Below are 26,304 nucleotides of genomic sequence, written 5' to 3' on the forward strand. Positions count from 1 at the left end.
ATCAACTTACCACCATGTAAGCAAAAAAAAAAAAAAAGCGCACATTAGACTAGATTTCCTGTTTCTCAACTTCTGTTCAGGAGCCACTGACTCCTCTGTGAGCCTGTTCCAGTGTGCCTCCTTGTTTCCCTGCCTTATTCTGGGCGTGTCTCTTTTTCTGTGTAATGTTGCATTAATGTCATATTAGAAGGCCTGTGACTATCAGCTACTGGCTGGGAGAAATGTTATTATAAGCAAAACAGCACTTGTACGCTCTCTTGTACTTGTCATCACGATCCACAGTGTTTAAATACAGGCAGTGAAATTGAACATGAGGTAGTCCAGAGAACAAGATAAACATTGAGGATAAACATATTTCTGTGTAGTCCTACAACAATTATAGGATAAAGACTAATTCTGACATGTTTAAACCTGGTTTGCACCTTATTAAACAAGGAAGAAGACTGACAAACAAACCACAATTTATTGTCATACAATAACCTGGTAATAGTGTTTTTTGAGACTGCATGATAAGTAACACTAGTATCACTAGTATGGACAAGACTTAGTCAAAATTAGTTATTAGTGATTTCAGCTCAGTCTTTAACTGTTTGAATGGATCACAAAGGCTGAGTATCAGAGAACAAAACTGCAGATCAGGGTGTTGCTGAGATTTGTGAATATACTTGAGGAAAACGTGTCTTAAAAGAGACCTATAAATTAGTTGAGGGAATTGGCGAAGGCGTCTTGCGCTATCCTGAACGAGCCTGCCCAGCGTCTTGTGCCACCAAATCAATCAGTGACAATAAAAGCTTTCAGGAAATGAATCAAGGCCTGGCAAGAGGAACCAAACGTTCAGCTAATTTCTGTTGTTCAGTGGAACCGAGATCCACGAAACAACCGAACGCTTCCAACCCGAATCAGTCAAAGAGATTTGTGCAGTGTTTCCAAGAATGCACTCCAGTCCAAGTTATAGGAAAGTACTGAGTGGCACTTTGTCACAAATCACAAATAATCACTCATACCTTATGGTTGAGACTGAGATCACCTGGATGAGAAGCCTTTAAGCAGTCAGTTTGTTTCTTGCATGTTTTATCATCATCTGACATGTTACAAATTTATTTTCTTACTCAAGCTGTTTTCACAGAGGCTCCAGAAATTATCTGGGGAATCAGGTCAGCATGTTCTCTAAAACTGTTCCTTCTTCCATGAGCACACAATAGGAGCCCGTCTAGCTCAGACGCATTCACACTGCTGGAAATACTCAGCTTTATGTGAGAGTGATGCCTGAGTAGAGCCACAGGATGATGATGTACTCGATATGAGTTTGTCAGAGAATTACGTGTCCTCTTCTCATATGGGCCCAATTGTGGCTTCATAGTAGTGGTTTACACATTCACCTATCATGCAGAAGGTCCCTGGTTCGAGACCAGGAGGAGACACAAATCCCTTTGAGGTTGTGTCAGGAAGAGTCTCCGGCATAAAAAAAAATATGCCAAACATTCATGGTAAATATCCAATTATTTGGAGCCATTTGCTGCATCAACCCTTTGTGAATATTCTCACACAGGCAAAATTAATGGTGTAGCTTCCACTTGGGACTGAGTGACATAAATTCCGTCATTAGTCCACGAGCGTGAAGCTGCAAGTGAACAACTGCAAAGACGATGCACCAACTATCCATGGCCTCTTCAGGTGGACTTCAGAAAACTAAATCAGGTATGATAATTCATCTGTGGAAGAGAGGACAAAGGAAATACCTACACACAGATACCACGATGTATCCCCCCTCTTGAATGCCATCATTGCATAGCCCTGGCTAGTGGCGAGTAACATAACGATATCTCAGAAATATTTAACTGGTGTTTTACTTTATAAAATATGGTTTATTAGTGGAACTGACTAGTAGCAACACTCAATTGGCTAGTCAACTTGTAACCATTTGAACTGTTAATAAGGTGGCTTTTTTTTACTATCACCTATACTGTAAATGTTAGGATGGGTCAGTTCTATTCTGCACTGCTTTATAATAGTGTGGCATGAACTGTGGATGCTTGGACCCTGGCCCTAAACCTTCATTAGGATGTCTGTTTTCACACTGTAAGAAAACCCCAGTTATCAAGTCCTCCAACAAACAAAGCTGAGAAGACAACAGGATTATTACCTGATTACTTTTTTTTGATAACAGACTTTTCTTGGCATCGCTGTCTTTAAAGGAGGTCCATGAGACACCTGAGTGTCGAGTGTCTGATTTTGTTATCCAGTGACAGGCTTTTTTTTTTTGCTTTAATCCGGGTTTTTCTAAAGGATGAGGTACGCAGCTGGGACACTCATCCCTGCCATCACCAGATTACTCTGTCAGACACAACTAAAGGAGATTGGGATTAGTTTTCATCACAATCAGGCTTCATCATTTGAATTCCTCCTAATCACTGTGGAATAAAGGTTTGGAGAGGATGAAAATCTCCTCTTACAATGAATAATGTAACATTTAATTAGATTTTCATAGTGAGAATGTGTTAATTCTTCAGATGCTGTCATTTACATTTTACACATTGCAATTCTAATTTCTTTCTTTGCCTTTTTTGGTGTGGATGAAACTGGGATAAGGCGCCTGCCACTTGATTTTCTATTTTGTATAATTGCAAACTTTTTCCATCACTGCTTCCAGTTCCTTTCCTCCATCCATCATCACCTCCTTGGGCACTTCTTTCAAGTCTCTCCCAGACAACATCTTCCTTCATGCACTGCTTCCTTCTCCCTATTCGCTCGCGCTCTGGCTTACCTGCTTAAATTTATTACTCAGTTTGCCCTTTCTCTGTCCTTCCCCCTTTGAAGCACTTAGCTTTGATTATGAAGATGACCGGAAGCCTTATATTTTGTCCACCTTTCGATACATTGTTTACACATCCGCTTTTCTCCTTTCGTCAGTGGATGAGGTCATACGCTAACATCTGTATGCAGGCAGGGACGGTACCGGCTGTACTTTTCTGATCAAATTTTTATCAAAGAGCCGGCCTTTCTGAGCCAGAGCCAAAAACCGATAGTCCCCACGCTCCTCTAGCTGCTTCTTCTGGCTGTCTTTAGCACTTCTCACCACGCTCTCCTGTTTTATCACACTTGTCAAGACAAAAATCTCTCCTTTGTCCCAAAATTTAGTCTGTAAACAGAACTGCAAAATGTATTTCGGTTCAGATCACTGTCAAGATGTGATATCAAGGATGGTGGGTGACAGACCAAGAAAATGGAAAAAAGCTGTTAAATGCTAAATTCTTTTAACCATTCACATGCTCCTAAACCATCCCGGGCACCTTACCTTTAACTCAAAGTTCATTTACTTTCATCTTTTACGCTTTCAAAGACAGTCGAACTGGTTTCACACAGAAGCTCAATCGCCAACAGGGCTGAGATTTAAATTTTAAATGTTTTCAGCAGCTACAATTCAAACAGTTTTTCCTGCTTTGGGCTTTGAGATATAAAAGACAGTTCAACATTTAAACTGACCTTTCAGGTGTTCTTGGCTCTTAAAGTGCAACTAGGCTTTTGCAATTTTTTTTTTTTCTTGGAGTATTTGAATCAAGTTTATTTTGTTAAGTCACATAGCCTTGAAATGAAAAAAAAAAAAAAAAATAGGAAAAAGAAAAGAGAAAAAAATGTTGCCATGTGCTGCCCAGTGCTGGACACTCCACATGACTGCAGCAAAACCCTGCCAATTATCAGACACCCTGCAGCTCACCTGGTGGAGTGCACGCCACATGTGCAGAGGCTGCGTCCTGGGTTCGATTATGCAGGCCATTTCCTGCATTTCACCCCCTGTTTCTCTCACCTTCCTGTCATCTACCTGTAACCATCTAATAAAGGCACTTGTAAACTCCCTCTTAAAAGAAGGAAAACACAGATTTATGTACACGTGATCCATTTACAGCACCCGCTGCTGTATTCAGTCACTAACAGGAGCAAAGTCCCCACCAGAGCTCCACTTTGACAAAGACTTCCACACTATCCTGTCAAAGTGAATAGAAGTACTGTCCGCTCTATGCATCTTCACTCTAGGTGGGTCAATAATTCTGCTGTTTGGGAGGTGGAGGACAGGATGGTCATCATTGCAGTTGTGAGGTCTAATTAGCTAAGGTTAGCCAGCTATCTAAGATCACTAATTAGTTTCAGGGTCATTATAGTCCATAGTGATAATGACTTTTTTTTTTTAATTTAAACTTTACTTAATAAGGACAATAAGACTCTTGATTAAAATTTTCATTTACAAGAGTCAAGAGTTCAAGACTGAGATAAGATCAAGACTGAGATGCAAAAACTTCAGGATTATAAACTTCACAGCTTAAGCCAATCAAAATTCTCACCATTGTCAGTTTAGATGACCCACCGCTGACAATCTGAGTTGCTGTGGAAAAGAAGAGATTGGTGCAATTTGCCCACACGGCTTGTTCGAAAAGGGGTTGGAGAAGCGCGTCCACACGCAGTAAGAACTTGTGAACAAAGTGAGTGGCTTGAGGGTGAATTCAAAAGTCGGACACTTTAATGCAGTTATGGGAGGTTTTGGTTTAATTGAAAGGATCATTTTTGAATATGTGGAGTGGGCTATTGACAAGGCCTCCTATCTCTAATGAATCCATTTTCAACTCAGACAGCAACACTACAAAATGCAGACAAAGTCAAGAGGCTCAATACTTTCAAAGGTCACAATCTAATCTACAGTATTATTTTCTGTATTCAGTTGGCCACCTCTCTCTTTAAAAAAAATAAAAAATCTTCTTTGGGTACTCTAAATTGGAAGTTACATAATGCCTATCAAGTGCTCGATTGTTATAAAAATATCTGTCCACATAATGTACCTGGATGTGGGTTGTGGGAGTTTAGCCTGTGGGAGAGGAAAACTGGATTCATCTAGAAACCTCAAATGCATGAGGTGAAAATGTAGAAATCCTACAACTCAAGTATAAATTCTATTTCTCAACAGTTATGAAAATGAAAAGTTGTGTTTTTTCTGCCACAGACTTCACATACAAGACACTATAGTTTTTTTTTTCCCACCCACTATTATTTACATTAATTATTATTGCTAAAAATTTATTTGGGATGGGATTTAACCTTTTAGCACTGGACTCGTCTATTAAGACGGGTTACTTTTAGATAAAATGCCAAAATGCAGGCAATGTTTTTCCAATTTTTTTATTGCCCAATGTTGTTGAGCCCATATGAATTGTAGCCTCAGCTTCCTGTTCTCAGCTGACAGGAGTGGCTCCTGGTGTGGTCTTCTGCTGCTGCTTCAAGGTTCGATGTGTCGTGCATTCAGAGATGCACTTCTGCATACCTTGTTTTGAATGAGTGATTTTGGGTTACAGCTGTCTTCCTATCAGCTCTGAGCAGTCTAGCCACTCTAGTCTCTGACCTCTGACACCAACAAAGTGTTTTCACCCAGGGAACTAACTCACTGGATGTTTTCTCTTTTTCGGACCATTCTCTGTAAACCCTCGAGACAGCTGTGAAGGGAAAATCCCAGCAGATCAGCAGTTTCTGAAATACTCAGACACCAACAACCATGTCACAGTCAAAGTCACTTAATCACTTTTTGTCATTCTGATGCTCTGTTTGAACTTCAGCCCATGTATGAATGACTAAATGAACTGAGTTGCTGCCATCTGATTGGCTGATTAGATATTTGCATTTATGAGCAGATGAACAGGTATACCTAATAAAGTGGTGGTGAGTATATATTCAACCATCTTCTTTGACTTATGAGACTGTAAACTGAATGACCAGTTTTATTTAAAAGACAGTTTGAAAGCATAAGAAGGGGAGAAGGCACTTCTTCTGCTATTTTTATGGATCTAATCTGATGAATACTTGGTTGGGAAAATCATCATCAGACTGGCTGATGAGAAAAATGTTTTTTTTACTGGACTTATTTACATTTGCAGTGTGCTTAAAAGCTGACATATTTTTGAGTGCTAATAGTTTCACCATCAGTCTCAATTAATTCCCACTAATCTTTTTCAAATTAGTCAATATGCAGTTTTGGTCCCATCACTGTTACCCAGCAGTTTTCTAGCCATGCACAGACAGTCATTCATCACCTAACCACTGCCCACATTTAGTAATCTTCTCCATCACAAGCCTTCAGTCCCCCAAGGGCACCCACTGGCCATCTATCCATGAGAAGAGAGGACCCTGACCTGGAGCTGAATGATTGGGACCTTGTGAGGTTCTGATGAAATAGAAGAAGATGCTGCATTGAGTGACACTCATAAAAGAAATGGATCTAAGAGTGACTGCAAGTGATGGGGAGTCAGTTTGCCTCCACTATCTCACTCATGTTGAGAGGATTATCAGTTCACATATCAAAAGCTTCTGTTTTTCTCATTATTATGGCTGCCAATAAAGATTAATGCAGGTAGCTCAGTGTCAGCTTTTTGAACTTAAAAAAAAAAAAACAAACAAAAAAAAACTTTGTTATTTTGCTTTTCAGGTGAAATAAACTGACCTTGTGCTCTACCTCCTGAACCACAGCCTCATAGTAGCCAAAGCTACTATGAGGACGTGGCAATCAAAAAATAGAGAGGGGAGGAAAAAAAAACTCATAGGGTTATGCAAGGCTTACTTTGGAGATACACACACATACACAGAGGCTCACACTATGATTAGTATTATAGTGCCTCACTTTGTTATCAGCTTTGGGAGTGAAAGCAGGAAAGATTCTCCTATCTTACAACTTCACCACTTTGCACTCTTTAAGTAGCGCTCGCTGTTCTTACTGGTGTTACCGTTTAGTCTTACAACACAATTCATGCATCTAACACTTGACAAGTAAAAAATAATATTCCTCCAGATTTTCTGTGTGTTTGGTGAGGCGTGGAAATGCTCACTGAACTTGGAAATGGGTTTTGCTCCCCAGTCTGACTCCTGACCGCACCGCCTCTCACCGCTAATAAAGAAGCGCTTAGCCTCACAAGTTGCGTTCATTCACTGCCGGGATGAAGATGTAGATTAGTGTGTATACCTGCATGTAAAGAACTGATTACCGCTGAAGTGTCAGTGGTAATGAAGAAGCCACTTAAAGGAAAATCCCACTTGGTGACATCAGTCTAGATCCACAGAACTCGACTGTGAAGGTCTTTTAGTTATTTTCTATGCTGGTATCAGATTTTTGGGGCTGTAATGATGTGCAGAATTATCTGTTCTTCAGTGGGGCTTCATCATTCATTTAGAGACTGAATCCTATAATAAGAAGAGAGGAAGAAGACGTGACATCAAGAAAAACTGAGTTTAAGATAATTTCTGCATCGGCAGAGTAGCGCAATACCCTTCTGGTGTCATTTTCACAGCCTCTTGTCACTGAGCAGATTTATACACACGCACACAGTCACAACAGGTCTGGCACTATGAGTAAAGTGAGAAGCCCTGTGGAATATCTCTCCTCGCTCATTTTTCTGCATAAAACAAGACTGCTGAAATCATTTTTCAGCACTCACACACTTCAGGACATATTCTGTCCCTCAGGATGGAGGGAATACCACCGCTCGGTTCCCTTTCACCTAACAAGTAAAGCAGTGCTCCCACCCCAAGTGTCCTGACCTTTTTAGTCCCAGAATATAGAAGAAATGAAAGGTTGCTTCAGACCACAAGACAGCTGGCTGCATTTCAACCTTAAGACCAGTAAAGAGGTGGGAAATTGGTCTGGTGACACATGACAAAGCAACAGCTGCCTTAAATCTTATTTTTGAACAAGTGGGAGAAGTTTTCAGTTTGGGCTGGTTTGGCAACAAAACAACTTGGTTAGCTCTGGGAAAAGATCTCAGGATTTGGGTTAAATTACGCAATTTCAGGAAAAGTAACCTCACTGGCAGGATCTTTAACATCTTACAGAGCCTGTCTGGCAGAAAGCATCAAAGGCAAACTTGAACCAATTTTGTTCACAGCCAAACTCCATCTAAAAGAGGGCAGAGCAACTTTTCCCCCCCCCCAGAGGACTGTGATACAAACTTAATTAAGAAAAATGTTACAAGGTATCCATGAAAATATTACATCACAACATAAAGAAATCCACCCAATTCAAGGTTTAAATTAGCCTACATCCTCCCAATGTCCTGCTGTATGATATGTAATACTGCAAAGTTCACTGATGAACCTCACTGCAGAGGAAAAGAGATAAATAGCAGCTCATTGCATCAGTATTCAGAATTACTGCATAATCCTGCCTGTTGCTGACTTTTTTTTGGGGGGGGGGGGTTAAGACCCTCTAAGCATGACTGAGATGGGCTGCCGCCCAGTTTTAGCCCTCACATATATTTTCCCCATGTGTGTTCCAGAAGAGAGCCTTCCCACTCAGCAGCATTTCTGAAACGCTTCCAGGCAGCTATTTTGAACCCCTTATCTAAATGAACGAGGAAGGAGCCTGAACCAATAATTTCCAGTCACACAGACATAAAATAGCATGTGTAGCACCACCAGCCAAATCTGATTTCAAAAGACCTTCAAAGTTTAATAACTGTCTCAAAATAAGGTAAGAAAAGAAGTTTTCATAAAGGTTATACTTCTACTACACATGCATACAGTTTCACAACATTACAGTTTCACTAAGGGCTCCAATCCAGAGTGCCAACAGGCTCTCTGCTTATCCAACCAGAACACTGAACAAATGCAATTCTAATTCACACTGTGCATTTAATAAGCCAAAAAAAAGTCAAAAAGTATATTTAATTCCACCTTTACTATGATAAAGAGTAGAGAAACATGACTGCCACCACACAGCTAAAACTGCTGTGAACCCGCAATATTCGAATGTGTCAGCATAACAGCCTGATTGGTTGATAGTAGACAGTATGGGAAAACCTGACTGGCTCTTAGGAGGTAGGAGTGTCCTGACCTTTTTAGTTTCAGAATATAGAAGAAATGAAAGCTTGCTTCAGACCACAAGACTGGCTGCATTTCAACCTAAAGACCAGTAAAGAAGTGGGAAATTAGTCTGCTGATGTCGACAGCTGTCTTAAACTTTATTTTTGAACAAGTGGGAGAAGTTTTCAGTTTGGGCATGTAACCCACCACCTTTAGGAATTAAGAAGACTCTCATAGATTTCTATGAGAATGCTACCGGACTCCAGTCCAGTCCAGAAGACAGTCACAAATTTCTGTGGTGCAAGCTACGAACCTCAATTACCAGCATCCGAGTCGGATTATTATGGGGTTGTTCCAGAACTAATTTCAGGCCCCGGTCCCTGCAGGAGAGGCGTGTTCAGTTCCTCTAAAGGTTCTTTGTCTCTAAGGAAACTTCTTGTGGTGGAAAAATGTGGCTGAACTCTTTAAATAAAGCAACAGTTTTCAGTCTCTGAAGCACATTAAATAAAGCTGCTAACAGGCGCAAAGTCACCACAAAAGACTAGATCTTAGGACAACAACACAGAAGTTAATCTCCCACCCATAGGAAGGTTGGAAGCAAATCAATCAAACTAGATGAGGGAAAACTGATACTCAAAAGGAGAACTTAAATTCACCCTGCCATATGGGAGACCTCTAACTGCACCAGCTATTAAAAGGGGATAACGCTAGAGACTTTAACCATATGAAAACGGGCATTAATTCATTCAATCTCCAATGTACCATCTGCTTCATCAATCAGACTACAGATTCCCCAAAAGATTCCCTAAAGTTTAATTTGATACAGAAAAGGGAAAAAAAAGGAAAAACAGGAAGCCTTATTTTGGTCCTTACCTCTTTTCCAGACAGGTAGTAGGCTGACAGCAGACCTCCGACAAACCTGATGTTCACCTCAAACACCGACACTTCTGCATTCTGCAGCACAGACAAAGGAAACGAAATATGAGACGACATATAACAGCTAATTACTCATGAATACACATTTCTCCTTCCACAAACAGCAAGCTAAATATAGCAGAAAACTCTACACCAAAACATCCCTGGAATTCTTCTTGGCCTCGAGGAGGATTAGACAGAGGTGGGCTTTTCACAGTCTAGACAGATATTTCGGTTTGATGCAGAAAACAGCTGAATAAATTTGAATACTCCGTGCTGCTACGAATGACCGAGTAGCCAAATAAGTGTGTTAGAACTGAGGCGGGATGAAAGAAAGAGGAAGTGGCTTATCCCACAAGGCATTTGTTTGAAAGCATCTGTTTAGGAGGCGTGCAAGTATGTTGCACGAGTAGTGTTGTGGAAATCTTGTGAGATCAGGTTCATTCGTGCAGGAAGGACATTCGGGGAACTTACGCAGGAGGCTCGGCCGAGGACAAAAGGAGACCGTACACGGGTTGTCACATGTAAGCTGCGATAACAAGATGCGTTTATACTGAAACAAGCCGTTCATGCACGCTACACGTTCCTCTCCATGTGTCACTCTGAATACACAACATTAGGTATGTGGCAGTTGTTGTAAGGGAGTTAAGGGATGTTAACTATGCAACGGAAGCTCAGAAAAGAGACGCTCTTGGTTTCTCCAGATGGAGAGTGACTCTGGTAAATGATCTCTGAAGCACCCGTCCTCAGAGTGAGCCTCTGTGACCCAGGAAAAAGGAAATTCCTTCACTTGAAGCCTCAGCAGTTTTGAATTATTACCCATTTTAGACATGCTTTGTGTACGCCTGAGGATATTATCTTAAGAACGGGGGATCTACAAACTGGTTTCAGTTAAGAACCAATACCATATTATCCAAACTATTGGAATCATATGCTTCCCAAGCAGCAATCTGGTAACTCAAACCCCACGGTATGTTTACAGCCTGGTACAAAAGATGTTGTTGATCTCTACGAGTAATTTCTTCATGACTCTTGAATGTCATCCATTTGGATAGTGCTACATCTTATAATTTGGGGTGTGGCCACTCTGACTGACAGGTGTGCCAATATGTAGCCAGTAGCCAAATTAGAGTCATGTAACTTGACTTCTACATCATGTTTTGGAGCGTTTTAACAGGATCTGGCCAACAGTATGGGCCCCGACGTGGAAGCCCATCCAAGATATTGCTCCAGTTCAATTAATGTATCCCAATTATTTAAGCTGCTATTTTGAAGTATCAAATTACCTTTAATTGCAATAGTCACTGGGGCATAAAAACTGCATGTATAGAATCACCAGCCTGATTTTAAAAAAAGAAAAAAAAAAAAGAAAAGAAATTGCTGACTTTGCCCAAAGCTTTTTTTCCCCATCTATTTAACTTCATATTCAGACAGAGATCTGAACATTAAATCTATGTATATTATATCAAGATGGGACAAAGAAACTAACACGTGTAGACCATAGTGTGCCCGAAGTTTTTTTAGGACTCTTATGGTTTCCTTTTACTGGTTGGATGTGGTAACAGAAAGAACATCAATAGTCAGCCCACAGATTAACTTTGATTTTAATGTTACGCATTTGGGGAATGTGCCAACTGACCTTAAAAAAACAAAAACAAGACAGATACGTAAAAACTGCAACTAGGAAAGCAATAACTAAGAAATGGTTGAGTAAATATTTTTTATTATCACTGAATGGACAAAAATAGTTCAGGAGGTCCAAGAAATGGACCAGCTGACTTCTGACACGGTTTATGTGACGGGTGTTATACACTCCTGGCCTGTAGAGGGCAGTATTGAGTTGCCTGCATTGGTATTATCCTGTGTATTGGATACAGAGCAAGAAAAGTTGTTGGGGTTCCGCCGTAACACAGCACGGTCTCGTCTCGTTCATCCTAACGCCTCCACACGTTATTTGTAGACATAGCAGTTTAGAAACAAAATATTTGAATAACTTAGTTTTACTGTGAGCATTTGTCTATTTTTTCTAACTACTTTTGTGTTTTATCGTTTTTGTTCCTGTGGAAGAACAAGCAGCAAATCTCTGGATTTGAATGAACATTAGATTCCTCTACCTTCAAGAGAAATCTATCCACAGAATTGACTCACAAAGACATTTTCTTAATATTAACAAACATTGGACGCCAAAGATCGTGTGGGTGCCATGTCTCTTTCATGTCATGTGTCTCTTGAAGCTTAACGCGCTGCTGTGATCAGGAAAAGCTTCTCCGAGCAGCCTGCTGAAAACTCTTAATGTTTAATTTAAACAAACCAGCTTTAAAGATATAAATACAGATGTGGTCAACCTACAAAGTTTACCATGCAAGCATTACTTTTTAAAAACCTATAGTGTATAAAGAACTATCTCGTTAATAATGTGTAATCCTCTGTGGGGCTGTTAGGGTTTATGGAAAGGCAGACATCCATTAATGTATGTGTCAGAATTTGAGTTATTCTGACCTTTGGTTCATCAGCATATTTTTAAGTGACAGAAAAGAAACAAAAAAATTGCTGATAAAGCACCGCATACCTTGAAGGGCACACGTACAGCAGTCTGTAAAATAGCAGTGACTTCCAAAGTTTTTTAAAGAAATCTTTAGATACCAAAAACTGTCTTTAAAACAGGGATAAAGTGTGCTGTCTTTAAAAAAATACAATGCATCTATTTCTGGGCAGAATTAATGGAGTGAAAAATAACAAAAATTGTAACTTTGTATAGCCATTTGTCTCAGTAGCTGAACAATGAAGCTTCATTTCTCTCTCACGTCCATCCTTTATGAACAGATTCCCAAGGCGGATGAAGTTTTTGTGCTTGACTGACAGCTCTCATAAGTCACTGCTGTCGACTAGAGATAGGACAACAGACTGTGCAAGGTGGGGGGGTGGGGAAAAAAACAAATTATGTGCCGACAAAATGTGTCCTGTCTTTTTTTCCCCGACTCTGAGTGACTGATTAGAAAGATTGTGTAGTTAATTCGCTCTAATTAAAATTTAATTATTTATTTTTTTTACTAACACTTAGGCAGCTGTAATCCAAAAGTATAATAAATACTTCGTCTGACTTCTTGATGTCTGCTGGCAGTGGAGCTTTAATAAGCTAAAAGATTAAGTTTTTGGTTTTCTACCAAAGTTGGAATGAGGAAATATTTAAACTGAATTTTAAAGATCAAGGAAACATCTAGTCAGCAGTCATCCTGCAGTGTTTTGTGACAGCTGGAAGCAGCCAACACTGCTTTAAACGGCTGGACAATGACCCTCTGAGTCAGCAGCTGTGTGACATTATCTCACTCCTGACAGAGCTGGCAAGCAAACAGTCAAGTCTCCTGATGTTGCAACATTCGGCCCATTACACACCGCACAGGAAACTGACTAAGCACGGACTTTTCCAGGCAGAGAACTAATTAAGGGCTAAAACAAGATGAGCCTAGGAGATAATGTTCCCAGCTACAACCCGTCAGATCCACGTGTATCTACAGATCTTGTGTAGCCAGTTGTAAAATATCACTGTACCAATCTACAATTCCTTTTTTCTTCACAAGAAATGTTGTTTCACTGGCTGATAATGAACAAGCCGTCCAAAGAGAGTAACAATTCCAACTCACTTCCTAAAGTCTCAGACTTTAGGAGACACACTGGGTGAGTTGTCAAGCTTTCTCAGGTTTAGTGGTGCAGGCAAACTTTGGAAAATATTCCAGTCGCAGGCAAGAGTAAAATCTATTAGTTTACAAAGGAGGGAAGAGCTCTAACGGATGATCCGACATGTGCTCTTCAGCTGGGGGCTGGTAGAAATCCTTCAATCCATCCATCCTTCCTATAGAAAACAACTGGGGAGGCTCTGTCTTCTGGTAAAATTACACACTAAGTGTATGTATGTTTTGGGAGGAACTTATGACTCTTCCCTAAAAAAAAGTCCCTGAACTCCTTAAGGACTGTCTGCCTCTGTGTTAGCTTTGTGATGGTCTGGTGACTTGTAAGGCAGACAGACAAATGAATGGATGGACAGATGGATAATAATCTCGGCCTTGTTTTACTTACTTCATGACTTGGCAGAGAGCGCAATGGCAAACTCTCATCGCTAGTGTCATCACTTTAATATTAACCCTCTAACCGGGCAATCACCGCCAATTCACCTGTTACCTGCCCTTACTTGCCGTAAACAGCTGGTTAACAACGTCCGTATCACAGCTGAGACGTCAGATCAAAGGTAGTTTGAATTACCATAACTACGCAACCGTTTGTCCTATCGGAAAAATTCACCCCCGATATAGGGTTATTACGGTAATTGCTGCCAGAAGTCCGCAAACAGTGAGACAACAGGTTCTGTATTAAAGGGTTAAACATAATTCCTGTTTATTATTCCACAGTAATTTCAGTAATTTCAGTAATTTCAGTGAAATCTGTTTTTTAGAGAGCCTTAAAAAGAAAAAAAATGACTCAAACTTACATCAGCTAACTTGGCTGACATTTTCAACTCCAAAGAGTGGTTTCACAGCAGCCTACAGAATCCTTCCCATTAAAAAGTGTTTTAGTGGAATATCAAAGGCAGCTTTACATCTCGACATTATGCTACCGCAGGAAATGATCAGAAAACAATGGGCTTCCTGCTGTTCCAATGCTGTTTGACTGACAGGGCGACTGCTGGCAAATACTGTAAATCCATAATGATTATGCACAAAGCAGTGGTACTAAAAATTCAGACGTGGCAACTTCCACGAGTAAAACATCCACAGTTTTGGAGACAGTAATGAGGATTAAAGCTGATCTGAAGGAATAACTGACTCCACTACTTGAGCTTTTACATCATGTTTGGTGGATATACGTTTTGGTTTTCAGAATCAGATTTCATATATCTGACATCACGGCCATGCTAAAAGAAAGACAAAGAAACTGCCTGTTTCGCCCTAATGAGGAGCTCTTAGCAGGGGTGCTATAATGAGGACAGCAAACATCAAAGGAGGGAAAATGTTTGAGTTTTACTCTTTAACATGTGCCCAAAAAATTAATCAGCAAAGGCAGAAATTACACACAATAAACGAGATTCTCCATTTAAGACTATGTGAGAAATCTGCACTAGACTTTTAACCTTTAAGTGTGAGATTTGATTTTTAAAGATATCACTTCTATAATGATGAGCCCTTTCATAGGCGGTCATAAAAGCCGGAAAGGTTTAGTGGACAGAATTTAAAACTGATGAATCAATATTCCCCAGGTGGGAATTACAATCCTGTGTGCTTGCTTGCAACTTTCTACAAAGTGAAGTTTAACGTGTGGTTTTGTGTAAATGTATGTAAATACTGAGCAACTCATGCGGAAAGTGCTCTGAAAGCACTTTTATATTACTCAGTGTTTGCGTTGTCCATGCACACACACTCATTAGTGGTAAACTCCTCGACCATGAGCATACGATTACAAGCAGATGAATAATAAACCTGGAAAACACAAGAGCAACATATCAAACATTATACCTCTTTGCGGACTCTCTGCCTCCGGGTTTTATTGATAACATTATGGAAGAGAAAGCAGAGTCAATACACCAATTTCCTGCTCTCACACTCAAAATTCTTTGTTTACATATATTTTTCTGTATCTGGCAGACTCTCAGAATGTTTAGTGGAGTCAAATTGGCATCATTTTCAACAGTTTTGGTAACACATTTAATATATTGCAATCCATTACCAGCAGAGCCCCTTGGAAGCCCGGGTAATTGTTTCTAATCTTCTAGACAGCAGAAAATTACATTAGCCTATGTGCAATATCATTAAGGATACATCTACTGTGTTAAATATTGAATGGCAGGCAATTTAGAGCTTAGTATGTTTATTGTATTGTGTCTTCATTATAATAATCATCATGTGTGTCTTGTGCTTAATATGAGCACAAGCTGATGTGCTGAAATATCAAGAGTAATGTATTAGAAATGGAAACACTTTAAATTCTTATTTTTGTTGACATGCTCACGGGCTGCTTGCAGCAGCTGTGTAACACACATGCATACAAAGTGATAGCATCTATGGCTTTAAAAAAATAATAATGCAAATGCAGAGCGTCGGGCTGGTGGCATGCTATGTTACCTGCTAATGCTAGGAGGCTTGTTTAGCAAGGAAGCTGCATTTATGAATTGTATGGGTACAACACACAGACACATTTATCTAGTAATGAATGTTACTTTACTTACTCACTCACCAAAATTGAACCCCAACTTTCTCCGATAAGATTCTGCCAAAGTCACTCTTAACTTTAACCCCTAATGGCATCCAAATGGACGAAATTATTCACAGTTGTGATGAAGGAGGAATCCATCCATAAAGGTCAAAACCCTTTTTCATATCAGGCTGTAAATTTGGGGATTTTAGCAAATTTGGGACCCAGTGTTAATTGGTCATTAGAGCAGTGATTCTCAAATCCAGGCCTCATGTCCTGCAGGTTTTAGATGTTCCTGATCCAATACACCTGAATCAAACATAGAAGTCATTAGCAGGACTCTGGAGAACTTGACTGCATACTGAGGAGGTAATTTGGCCATTTGATTCAGGTGTGTTGGATCAGGGACATCTAAAATCTGCAGGACACCGAACCTCGAGGCCTGGATTTGAGAATCACTGCATTAGAGGAACGTCATCATACGGTTTGTTGTCGAGCCTTAGAGGCTGCCACTTGTGAGAAAGAGCCAAAAGCTGCAGTTCCTCCAATGATCACTTGAGGTCAGGTCCTAAAAGCGACTCAACCCTCAGCCTACTACAAAAAATTTGTTTTTGGTCTATACACGTAGTTTCACCCTTTATTAGTTTATGGGGTGAGAACTTTTTTTTTATATATATATATTTTTAAAATAATTTACCCATTTAAATATCATAAGTTTACATTATCATGGGCCTCAGCTTCAACAGGTAACACGTGAGTACTGAATTAGGCAGCAATAGCCACTGCTGCTCTGTTGTGTCACATCTGCCAAATTCAAGTCACTAGATATGTGCACCACAGGCTGCTGCGATACAGACCGTCCAAGAAGTCTGTGTATTCTTTTATTTAAACGTTACCATTAGTTAGTAGATGTTCATGTCTTCTTTTTGATGCGCCTCGCTAACCTGCTGCCTGTCTGCAGCTGATAACGTGGCACAACACCCTTTCTTCCAAATATGGTCATTTGTGGCTTAAAAAAAAAAAAAAAAAGCCCCATCCATCTTTTATGTACAGTCTATGATACACAAACAGGGTTCATGTAACATCCAAGTTAAGGGAGTAGTAAAGCAAGCTTTACACAGTGACATGGATCCATCAACTGATCACCTTTTCATGTATCTATATATATATTATATTTCATACATTTGGTCATGAACGCAAAAGCTATAAGCTGGATCATATTTATTCAAACTGCCAATAAAAAAAAATTACTTTCAAGCTGGAAAGTAGCACTGTCTGACCTACAGGAAGTAATGACATGTTTTTGCTATTTTTCATAAGCTCACAGTAAAACTTTACAGCCCTCAGGAGTGCTGTGTAAAAGCATATGTCCTTGGCAAGGTGCTTTTAACTTGAAGCATTCCTTCAAGTGCGCTATACCGAGTAGAGACCTGTAGTTCTGTAGTTCAGCATGTTATGGAATAAAGGCCTTTTTATTCTAAGTGATGGCTCAGTGCAACACACATGGAGAAAAAACAAACCAGGCCTCCAAGTGTGATTTATCTTACTTTTAATTAAATATCTGCATACACAGCACCTCCTCTTGTAATACCCTTTAAGACTGACAGTAAACATCCCATCTTCTTGGGAATTTATAAACAAATCTGAAAATGAAAACCCATTTGGCTCGAAACTCAGAACACAGGTGGTGATCTAAATTTGGGATTTGCGCCAGTGATAGGCTTCAGTTTTTTCAGTGAAACTGTTGCACTCAGGAAATCTGCGAGTGAACAGCCCTGCTTTCATTTGCTGTTTGCAGGAAACTCAACTCCAGATCACAAACTAAACATCGAGTGTAAGCACCACTTGACCAAAGCTGCTAAGTGCTTTTTGAGTTTTATTTCATATCTGCAGCTATTTAATTGCCAGATACGATTTTCATATCACAAACTATGCTCCAACAGTGCTTTGTTGTTGGCTTCCTGACCCATTTTAATGAAGCAACCTTTTTCAAGACCTCAACAAATGAAGCGCCACAGTTTTTGTGCACAGAAAGGCCCCAAAGTGGAACTTCTTGCTGTGAGGCAACGGTGCTAACCACCCCACCATTGTGCTGCAAAAATATTAAACAGATGGAAACAGATTTTGTGCTGAAAACAAGCATGTGCATCACATTTATTTTATAGAAGGGAAAGTGGGGGTTAGTGAGGCTTTTGTAGATTTAAGTAAGGAATATTAGCTGACTTTATAATATAAGAGAGTTAGGGATACATTTATAAAGAAACCAAACATTCTTAAGACTTTGCCCTGTTTTTATCTTCAGATATTTAGCTGATATCCACCCATTGGCTAATTACTTTAATCCAGTTTTTCTCAGGTGGGGAGGACAGAACTGCTGCAAGGAGAGTGTGAATAATCAGGGGAAAATATTCAGTGAAACTCAGTTGAATGTACATGATTTTTGTAGAGAAAAATACACAAAAAAAAGAGCTGCTGATGCATGCACCCCTTGAACCTGACTGCGTTCTCTCCAGGAACTCTCACTTCCTTCCACAGTCTGAAGACGGGCATGTTAGACTAACAGATTATAAACTGGCCACAGGTACCTGTGATAGACCAGTGACCTGTTCACCTTTTGCCCAATCAAAGCTAGAATTTATTTGTTCCATTTGCAAAGCTATGATGGTGCCTAGTCCCTTCCTCACAGTAAGGAATACAGCTCATTAATTTAGCACCAGACTCTGCTTCAGCAGATATCCAAGCCAAGCTATCGTACCTGAAATGAAGAGAGTTGGATCGGTGCTTCCCTGGTTTACATGAATCCATGAGAATATAAGTTGCTGAACAGGAGCTTCTCTTTTGAGGCCTCTCTCAACCTTCGAGCTCAGTTTATATTGACTGAATTATGGATCGTATGAGAGAGATTGCACTAAATCTATATACTCTGGTCGGTGGTAAGATGGCGGCATGCCTAATCACACCGGCTCAGTGCTCCCTAAAACAATGCTGCGTGTGGTTACCGGACACCATCCCAGGACGAGTGCTCAAAGAATGCGCATCCCAGCTCGCAGATGTCTTCACAGACATGTTTAATATGTCTCTAGCCAAGAGGGCCGCACCAACCTGTCTTAAAACGACAACCATCATTCCAGGGCCCAAGCAAAGCAACATCAGCACTTTAAATGATTATAGACCTGTGGTGCTGACTCCCATCATTGCCAAGTGCATTAAGGCTGCTCTCCCTCACTGCCTGGACCAGCACCAGTATGCTTACAGGGTAAACTGGTCTACTGAGGATGCTATTGTCCATACAACACTGATGCACCTGGACAAGAAGGGCAAATATCTGTTAAGTTCCTGGGAGATTATGCTCTCAGAGGACCTGAAATGGGAGAGTTATACCACCACCACAGTCAAGAAAACACAGCAACGGCTCTGCTTTCTACAAACACTGAAGAGAAACAACCTAAAGTCCTTCTACCACTTCTGCACTGAAAGTGTCATCACATACTGTATCGCTGCATGGTACGTACAAGGACAAGATCCATCCATCCATCCATCACCAATCTATCTATCGATCTATCTATTAAAACGGACACACACACACACTCCTTACCACGTTGAAGTCAAGGCTCTTCTCCACCCAGTCAGTAGCAGCATCAAACTCTTCAAACATCTCCATGATATAGAGAGTATCCAGAGCATCCACTATTGTCGCTCCTTTTATACTCCCTAGAAGGAACACAAGGCAAAAGGTTAAAAACAGATTAGATGGTTATGCAGGCCTTCATCTTTTACATACAGCACCTGATTTTAAAAAGCAGGAATGCCAGAAAGCAAGCTGTTAACAAAAATCCTCAAAACTGAACTTTTCAAATGAGCAAAAACGCCCGTGAATTTCTTTCAAATGTTAAAAGCTTGTTAGTCAGCGAACCCTTCCTTTTATAACACAAATGACAACAGGTGTTGGCGGCAGACTCACTAGAAAAGTGGTGAATAAACAGCAGAAGCTAGGAGTTATGTATGGAGGTTGAATAAATTATTTTTGCTCGACAGATGGTGAGAGGTTGCGATTATCGGCACTGATGAAACGGCAGGAGTATTGCTTATCTCCAGTGATTAGCCTCATAGCGGGAGGGAAAACACACAGAGAGACACAAACCATAATTTCAGCGCCGTCATTATCCAACCCCCAATACCTCAATAAATCATTATGCATGCAGAGTAGAGCCTTCAGTAAAGCTTTTAGTCCTTCCATACTTCCTATAAACACAAGATCAGGAGCTACAGTATCCAAGCACTTTTAAGGTGAGAAAGAAAAGGCAAAGGATGGGTGAGAGAGAGAGAGCTGAAACAGAAACAACAGTACATCAGCATCAGGAGGCTGACCTACGGAGAGAAGGGCAGGGAGTAAAGGTAGAAAGAAAAACAGCAAGAGTGGAGAACATACTGAAATAATAATAAGGACAGAAAAAAAGTCCAAGTCATTAAAGCAAGTTTGAAAAAGATGCAGTAGCAGAGTGACTCGAGTTAAGATGAAAACCAGAGAGAGATGCTCTTATTTTTTTTTTTTTTTTTTTTGTGGATGTGTTGGTTTATGTCCTTCTATGAGTGGTGGGAAGATTCAAAGCGGCTAAAAGCTTTCCATTAGACACATTGCTGAATCAGCCCGAGGCACAGAGACACCGTTGTCTATCACAACTACTGTGCTCACTTTCTAGAAATATCTATTATTTCTTTGCAGTCATCACTGTGAGAAGCCGTTTTGCACCGTTTCCAGTTGTGGAAAGGTTTCTCAGATACATGAATAATAACCAAGCACGTTCATTTCCTGACATTAATACTAAAGCTCTTTTGGAAATTACACAGAAGGGCTTTGCCCTCGATACCCACATGTATTTACAAAGTTTCTGCTGCATTCAGAAAACGTTGGTACTCACTAAAGACACTCTGGAGATTCACCAGGACTATGATAAGAATATTTTTAGCTATTTTCTTAAGTGGGGCTTAATTTATTCAAGTTTAAAATACATTTTTTTGTCTATATAATGTCCAAAAACAACAGGAAAACACATAGTCTTCTTCTACAGTTGTGCTCATAAGTACCCTCAGCGGAATTTGTGATTTTTGGGCTATTTTTCAGAGAATATGAGTAATACACAAATTTTTCTTTCACTTGTGGTTATTGGTTGGGTGAAGCGATTCATAAATACCCTGCAATGGTATGGTATGATGACATGTACAACATATTCTGGCAAATTACATGAGCTCAAATTTATTTATTTTTTTTTCCTTCAGCTCTCAGCGGAGACGGTCGCACTTTTCTTCTCTCCCCAGCCCTTCCTTTTTCCCCTGCTTTGCTGCTTGCTGCTTAGAGCCTCTCTTCACACAACTTCCGATCTGGAATTTATAATTATGGATCTGGTCAGCTGGTCTCTCAACGCCATTGTTTTGATCAAATTTTCATCATGAGGAGATCTTATCAATTGACATTCCAGCTGGCAACATTATGGATTCCTGTGTGGTGTGGAAGATGACGTGCCTGGCCGTATTGTCAATGGAATACACACACATTTGGCTTATTGACACTGGGATTTCTCTGAATTGGACCTGGAGATACCTGGCTTGTCGTTGCAATTCAGGAAGTCTAGGCAGCTGTCTGGCCTTGGTAAGGCTGCTTATGACGGGAACGCGGGAAGGGTACAGACTCAAACTCAGACTCTGTATATCTGGAGCTGATTCGGAGGGGTAAGATCTTGGAGATGTATGTATCTGTTTCTGCACGGCGAAGGAACGAACCAAGAAGATTCGGATGACGTGGATTTTTTCGCTACAGAGAGGTGCCAGTAAGACTGAAGGCTGTCAACAAATTAATCAGTACAGTCTGTACCAAAACAAGTCACAGAATCAGGAATTTGGCTCCCTGGCAGCCTTGGACTGCCGCTTATCAAATTGTCTCCGGGATGTTTGTAAACAGATGCTCTACGCCCCCCCCCCCCCCCCCCCCCCCCCCCCGCCGTCCTGTCTTCTTCTGACCTGTGTTGGACTGATCTCCCTTACCTAACCGCTGACATCCATATCTTATCAGAACTGTTAGCTGAGGAGGGAGTTTGAGTCAGCCCCACAGTAGACTGTAAATATTACAGGTATGTAGACATCCCTAGGTTGAATAGCATTTTGGGTTCAAATGCAGACTCTGAATGAATGAGAGCTCTGTGCTAGCTTAAATATCTTTGAAGAGCTAAAACTCGATGGATGATTAGGTTAGGAACATTTTTTGGGAGAAATAAAGGACGTTTAATCCAAAATAATAAAGTATATGTTTGATTCACCCCCAAGCTGGGAATTTACTGTGTTAAAACTGCCAAAATATGAAACATAATCAATAAGAAAATAGCTTAAATAATGTAGAACAGCTAAATAAAATAAGAAAATAGCTCAGTGACACAAAAGGAGCTCCAAAGGTAACCAATCTAAATAGCAGTTTAAAAAAGTGGCTCTATAGAGTAAAGCTCCAGCCCCCCTGCGACCCTGAAAAGGATACATGGGGGGAAAAAAATGGATGGATGGACTAAACCAAGGCCCCTCAGGTTTGAGTATCAATCACATGATCTCAAGTTGCAGTTATACTACACATACATAACAGCGAGGTGATCAGATCCCAACAAGCTAAATGTAGGACACATTACTAATGCTGAGAACTAGCCTGAGAATTTGTTCACAAGTACAAATATCTGATACTTTATTTGAATGCAACTTTCCCAACTGTGCAGGCAAATTACAGTAAGCATTAAGAAAGTCTTCTCACACTCATGTATTCCCTTTTTCCACCTCAATAACTGCCTGTTCTGTTAAGTAATCATCTTTGGGTTTCAGTAAGGGCACATACATAGATTGGTACATCTCGTTTGTTCAGAACAGCCACACTTCTTTTTTTTTGAGACTCTCGTATAATGTATCAACTATTCTCCCCAATGCAAAATGAGAAAAATAATAATAAAATCTAAACCTCTTCCACCTGCATTCACCAAGTTATAAGCTGTTTCATCAGCTTTATTGTGGCTGCAAGTTTTATTGTCGTCATAGAGTAAAAATGTGCAGACTCCCAATTTTCCCCAATTAGGCCTTGCGGAGCCAACAAAAGACAGCGAAATGCTAACCTGTGTTTGACCCATGATAACAGTCTTCCTTTCTTCCTTCACATCCGTTGCATAAAAGCCAGACTTCCAGTAATTGGAAACTATATCCAATCAAAATGTGGGACAATGCTGTGCAGACCCAGATAAACAGATTTAGATGTACAATGGCAGAAAATCAGCATTAACGCAATCAGAACTGGACCAAAAATACAACTTGTAATGAAAGATTAACACCGAACTGATAAGGTCGTCTTTTGGTCATCTGTTTTGCAGCAGTAATGTTTTGTTTTATCAAACCCTAACAGCAGTGATAAAGGAAGCGTGTAACTGGAAGTGTCAGCAGATCCAGTTACTGTTTTAGTCACTTGTCCTTCCTGTTTTTCATCCATCTCATATTTTCTGTTCACTGAAGCCTTCAGAGCGACAAAGAGGACGAGACACTTTCCTGTCGTCCATTGTCCTGTCACTGTGCTTCCTTTCCCCTCACTGATCTTATATCTGTGTGTGTGTGTAAGATGTAAGAGATACAGATGGCAAAACAGTGACCAGAATACTAATGCTACATATAAAAGCAGAAATGGAAAGGCTTTGTGAAGAAAGTAACTGTACCTAGAGCTTCATGGCATTTATAAGAAAGCGTTTCAAGTGACTGTCATACACCGGTGACATGTCAAGAGTGTCCCCCCTCCCAAAAAGGCCTTTATTGTATGAGGTCTGATCATGCTGACACTTGAAGTCACTCCCAGAGGCTCTTTCTGAGCTGAGATAAACCCTGCAAACATTAAGCAACATAACTGGCAGATTAATCAGTAGTTAACAGGTAGTTGTAACCCTGCCTTCCTGGCCACTGATGGCTCATAATATAAAGAACACTTGTCTTTTTGTTCTTTTCAGAGAGTATTGTGGTTTTCAGATCTGTTAAAGATCTGTGATGTTAGTTTGACAGCTTGTGCAGGGTCATGATGGCAAGAATCTGCTAAAATCAGCTCTCTCTCTTTTTTTTCTTTTATTGGATCCAGGATCAGTGTCAATGTCCAGATGGGATGGCTGAAAGAAAAAAAAAAAAAAAAAAAAGGCTGTGATGTGATCTGGCAGAGGTCTACGAGGTTGAGAAAGCAAAGTCTGATGATCTTAGAGGTGATGTGTGCGCTGCTGAGGATTTTGTTTTTGTTAGTGACTGTGAGCATGGTGAGGAAGCAGATGGCTCAGCAGAGGGCAGAGTCTTTGATGCCTCTGTAAAACATGAGTGGTAGTGGAGGAGGAGGAGAAACACAGCAGTGCTGCTACAGAGATGGAGCAGTATAGGGGGAGGGCAGGCCTTCTGATATTCGCTGTAGGCAGTAGGCTTGTCGCCATGGGGGAATTCTTATATTAGTAAAGATTTCTCTCCACGTATCCACAAACAGTTCTGAGCTTGTTGCTATTATTGCCCAGAGCAACAAGCTAAGTAAGCATGCAAGTTTTCAGATACTGCTGCATATTACAGTCTCAAATATTTTATGGTGCAGGGTCGTTGCAGCACTTAAAGGGACAGGTTCCACTTCCATACTGTCAGCATTCTTGCCTACTTGACGTTACAGTTTTATATTTTATATTTACAGACTCTACAGTATCTATTTATTTTTGTGGATATCATTTCTGTCTTGCTTTTGTCTTTAAACTTATATCTTCATGTTAGAGGGGAAACTTTGTTTTGCACTTGGGGGGGGGGTTAATGCAGCACAATGCAAACAGACTCAACAGTTTGTTGGGAGATTCAAGTTAAACAAGCAGTAATCTCTGAGACTGAAAAATTAAACCAATATAAGAGTGTTAAACCACGCTTTTTAATGATGTTTAATTTGGCATTTTACCACGGGAGTGATTGCCTTGCATTTGGGACCAGCGACAAATTGGCGTTAATAGAACTGATTGAACCGCCTTTATTCCAGGGTTGCTACACCGTGTATATATGGGCTTCCGAAGATCTACAAAGGAGTCCCACTCGGACCAATTATTAGAAGTATAAACTCAGCCACTACAACATTTCCAAGCACCTTGCCACCATCTTAGCACCGCTTGTGGGTGGTGCATCTCATCACCTTGAAAACTCCACGGACTTCACAACAAGGTCCACAAACTTGCTGAATCCAGATGAAACCTTCATCAAATCAGTGAAGATGCACAAGAAAGAAGGACAGACACCAACTACGGAAAAAAAAAGAGAATGACAAACGGAACACTGTCAACCCTTATGTAGCAGGACTGTCAGAGAAACTCAGGAGTATTTTCTCCAAGCATGACATCCCAGTGTGCTTCAGACCCAGCCACACTCAAAACTCCCAAACACAAGCTACGCAACCTAGTGTATGCTGTGCAGTGCAGTGAGGAGTACTCGGACCGTTCCATTGGAGAAACCAAACAGCCACTCCACAAACACATGGCACAACATAGAAGAGGAACCTTGACAGGAGAAGATTCAACTGTAATTCTGCACCTAAAGGATAAAGGGCACTCTTTTGAGGATGCCAACAACACATTTTGGACCTGGAAGACAAAAGGGAGTAAAAGAAGCCATCTACTGTATGTTCACTGTGAATGGCCATCACTGAACAGAGGTGGTGGCTTACGACACCAGCTGTCAGCCACCTACAACGCAGTCTTGAGATCTCTTCCCATGTGCCTCAATCTCCACTCCCATCCTACTTCAGGTGACCTCAAAAGTCCACATGATTGGGTGGGGCAAGGTCTCACGGTGCAGGCTCATTGTGGTAATGGCCCACGCCACTTTTTCATACCTTGGCTCATGTGATGACACACATGATCAACAGTGGGTCAAAGACCACCTCCAAAGGGGGACAGCCCCCACTAGGGTTTAATTACCCGAGACGCTTCAACTTTTGGTTTAGATCTCAAGCGGTGAAACGTCTTCAAAGAAACTCAAAGAAGTCACTTTTTTCAAGTTCTTGAGACTATCATGACCTTGATGATGGAGATGAGACTGAGATGACTGAGAATCTAAAGATTCTAATGACAGATATTAATAGAACTGCAGCACTGGCTTTATTGCACTAAAATGTGAGCAAATTTATTTGGTCAAAAAAACTTGGTCTTATTTCTTCCTAGTATTAAACATAACTGACATTACCTTTCTATTTATCTATTTTTCTTTGTACTTATTTATGTTTAATTTATGTATTTATTTGTATTTATAAAATGCAATTTATTTATATATTTTTCATACTTTATATTTTTATATTTTATTCATATATTCTGTATTTTA

At 40.4% G+C, this 26,304-nt stretch overlaps 1 protein-coding gene across 1 annotated transcript in view; it reads right to left on the reverse strand.

The window, feature by feature from the left end:
• man1a1 (mannosidase, alpha, class 1A, member 1) overlaps positions 1-26,304 on the reverse strand; it is a 163,398-nt gene that overhangs the window by 75,472 nt on the left and 61,622 nt on the right. Inside the window, exons 3-4 of the mRNA XM_030721174.1 lie at positions 19,520-19,635; positions 9,703-9,783 (exon numbers count right to left, since the gene is read on the reverse strand). Of these exons, the coding sequence (XP_030577034.1) occupies positions 9,703-9,783; positions 19,520-19,635 (197 nt within the window). The remainder of the gene's footprint in view (positions 1-9,702; positions 9,784-19,519; positions 19,636-26,304) is intronic.

This window comes from Archocentrus centrarchus, chromosome 24, assembly GCF_007364275.1.
Source record: "Archocentrus centrarchus isolate MPI-CPG fArcCen1 chromosome 24, fArcCen1, whole genome shotgun sequence".
NCBI classification, from domain to species: Eukaryota; Metazoa; Chordata; class Actinopteri; order Cichliformes; family Cichlidae; genus Archocentrus; species Archocentrus centrarchus.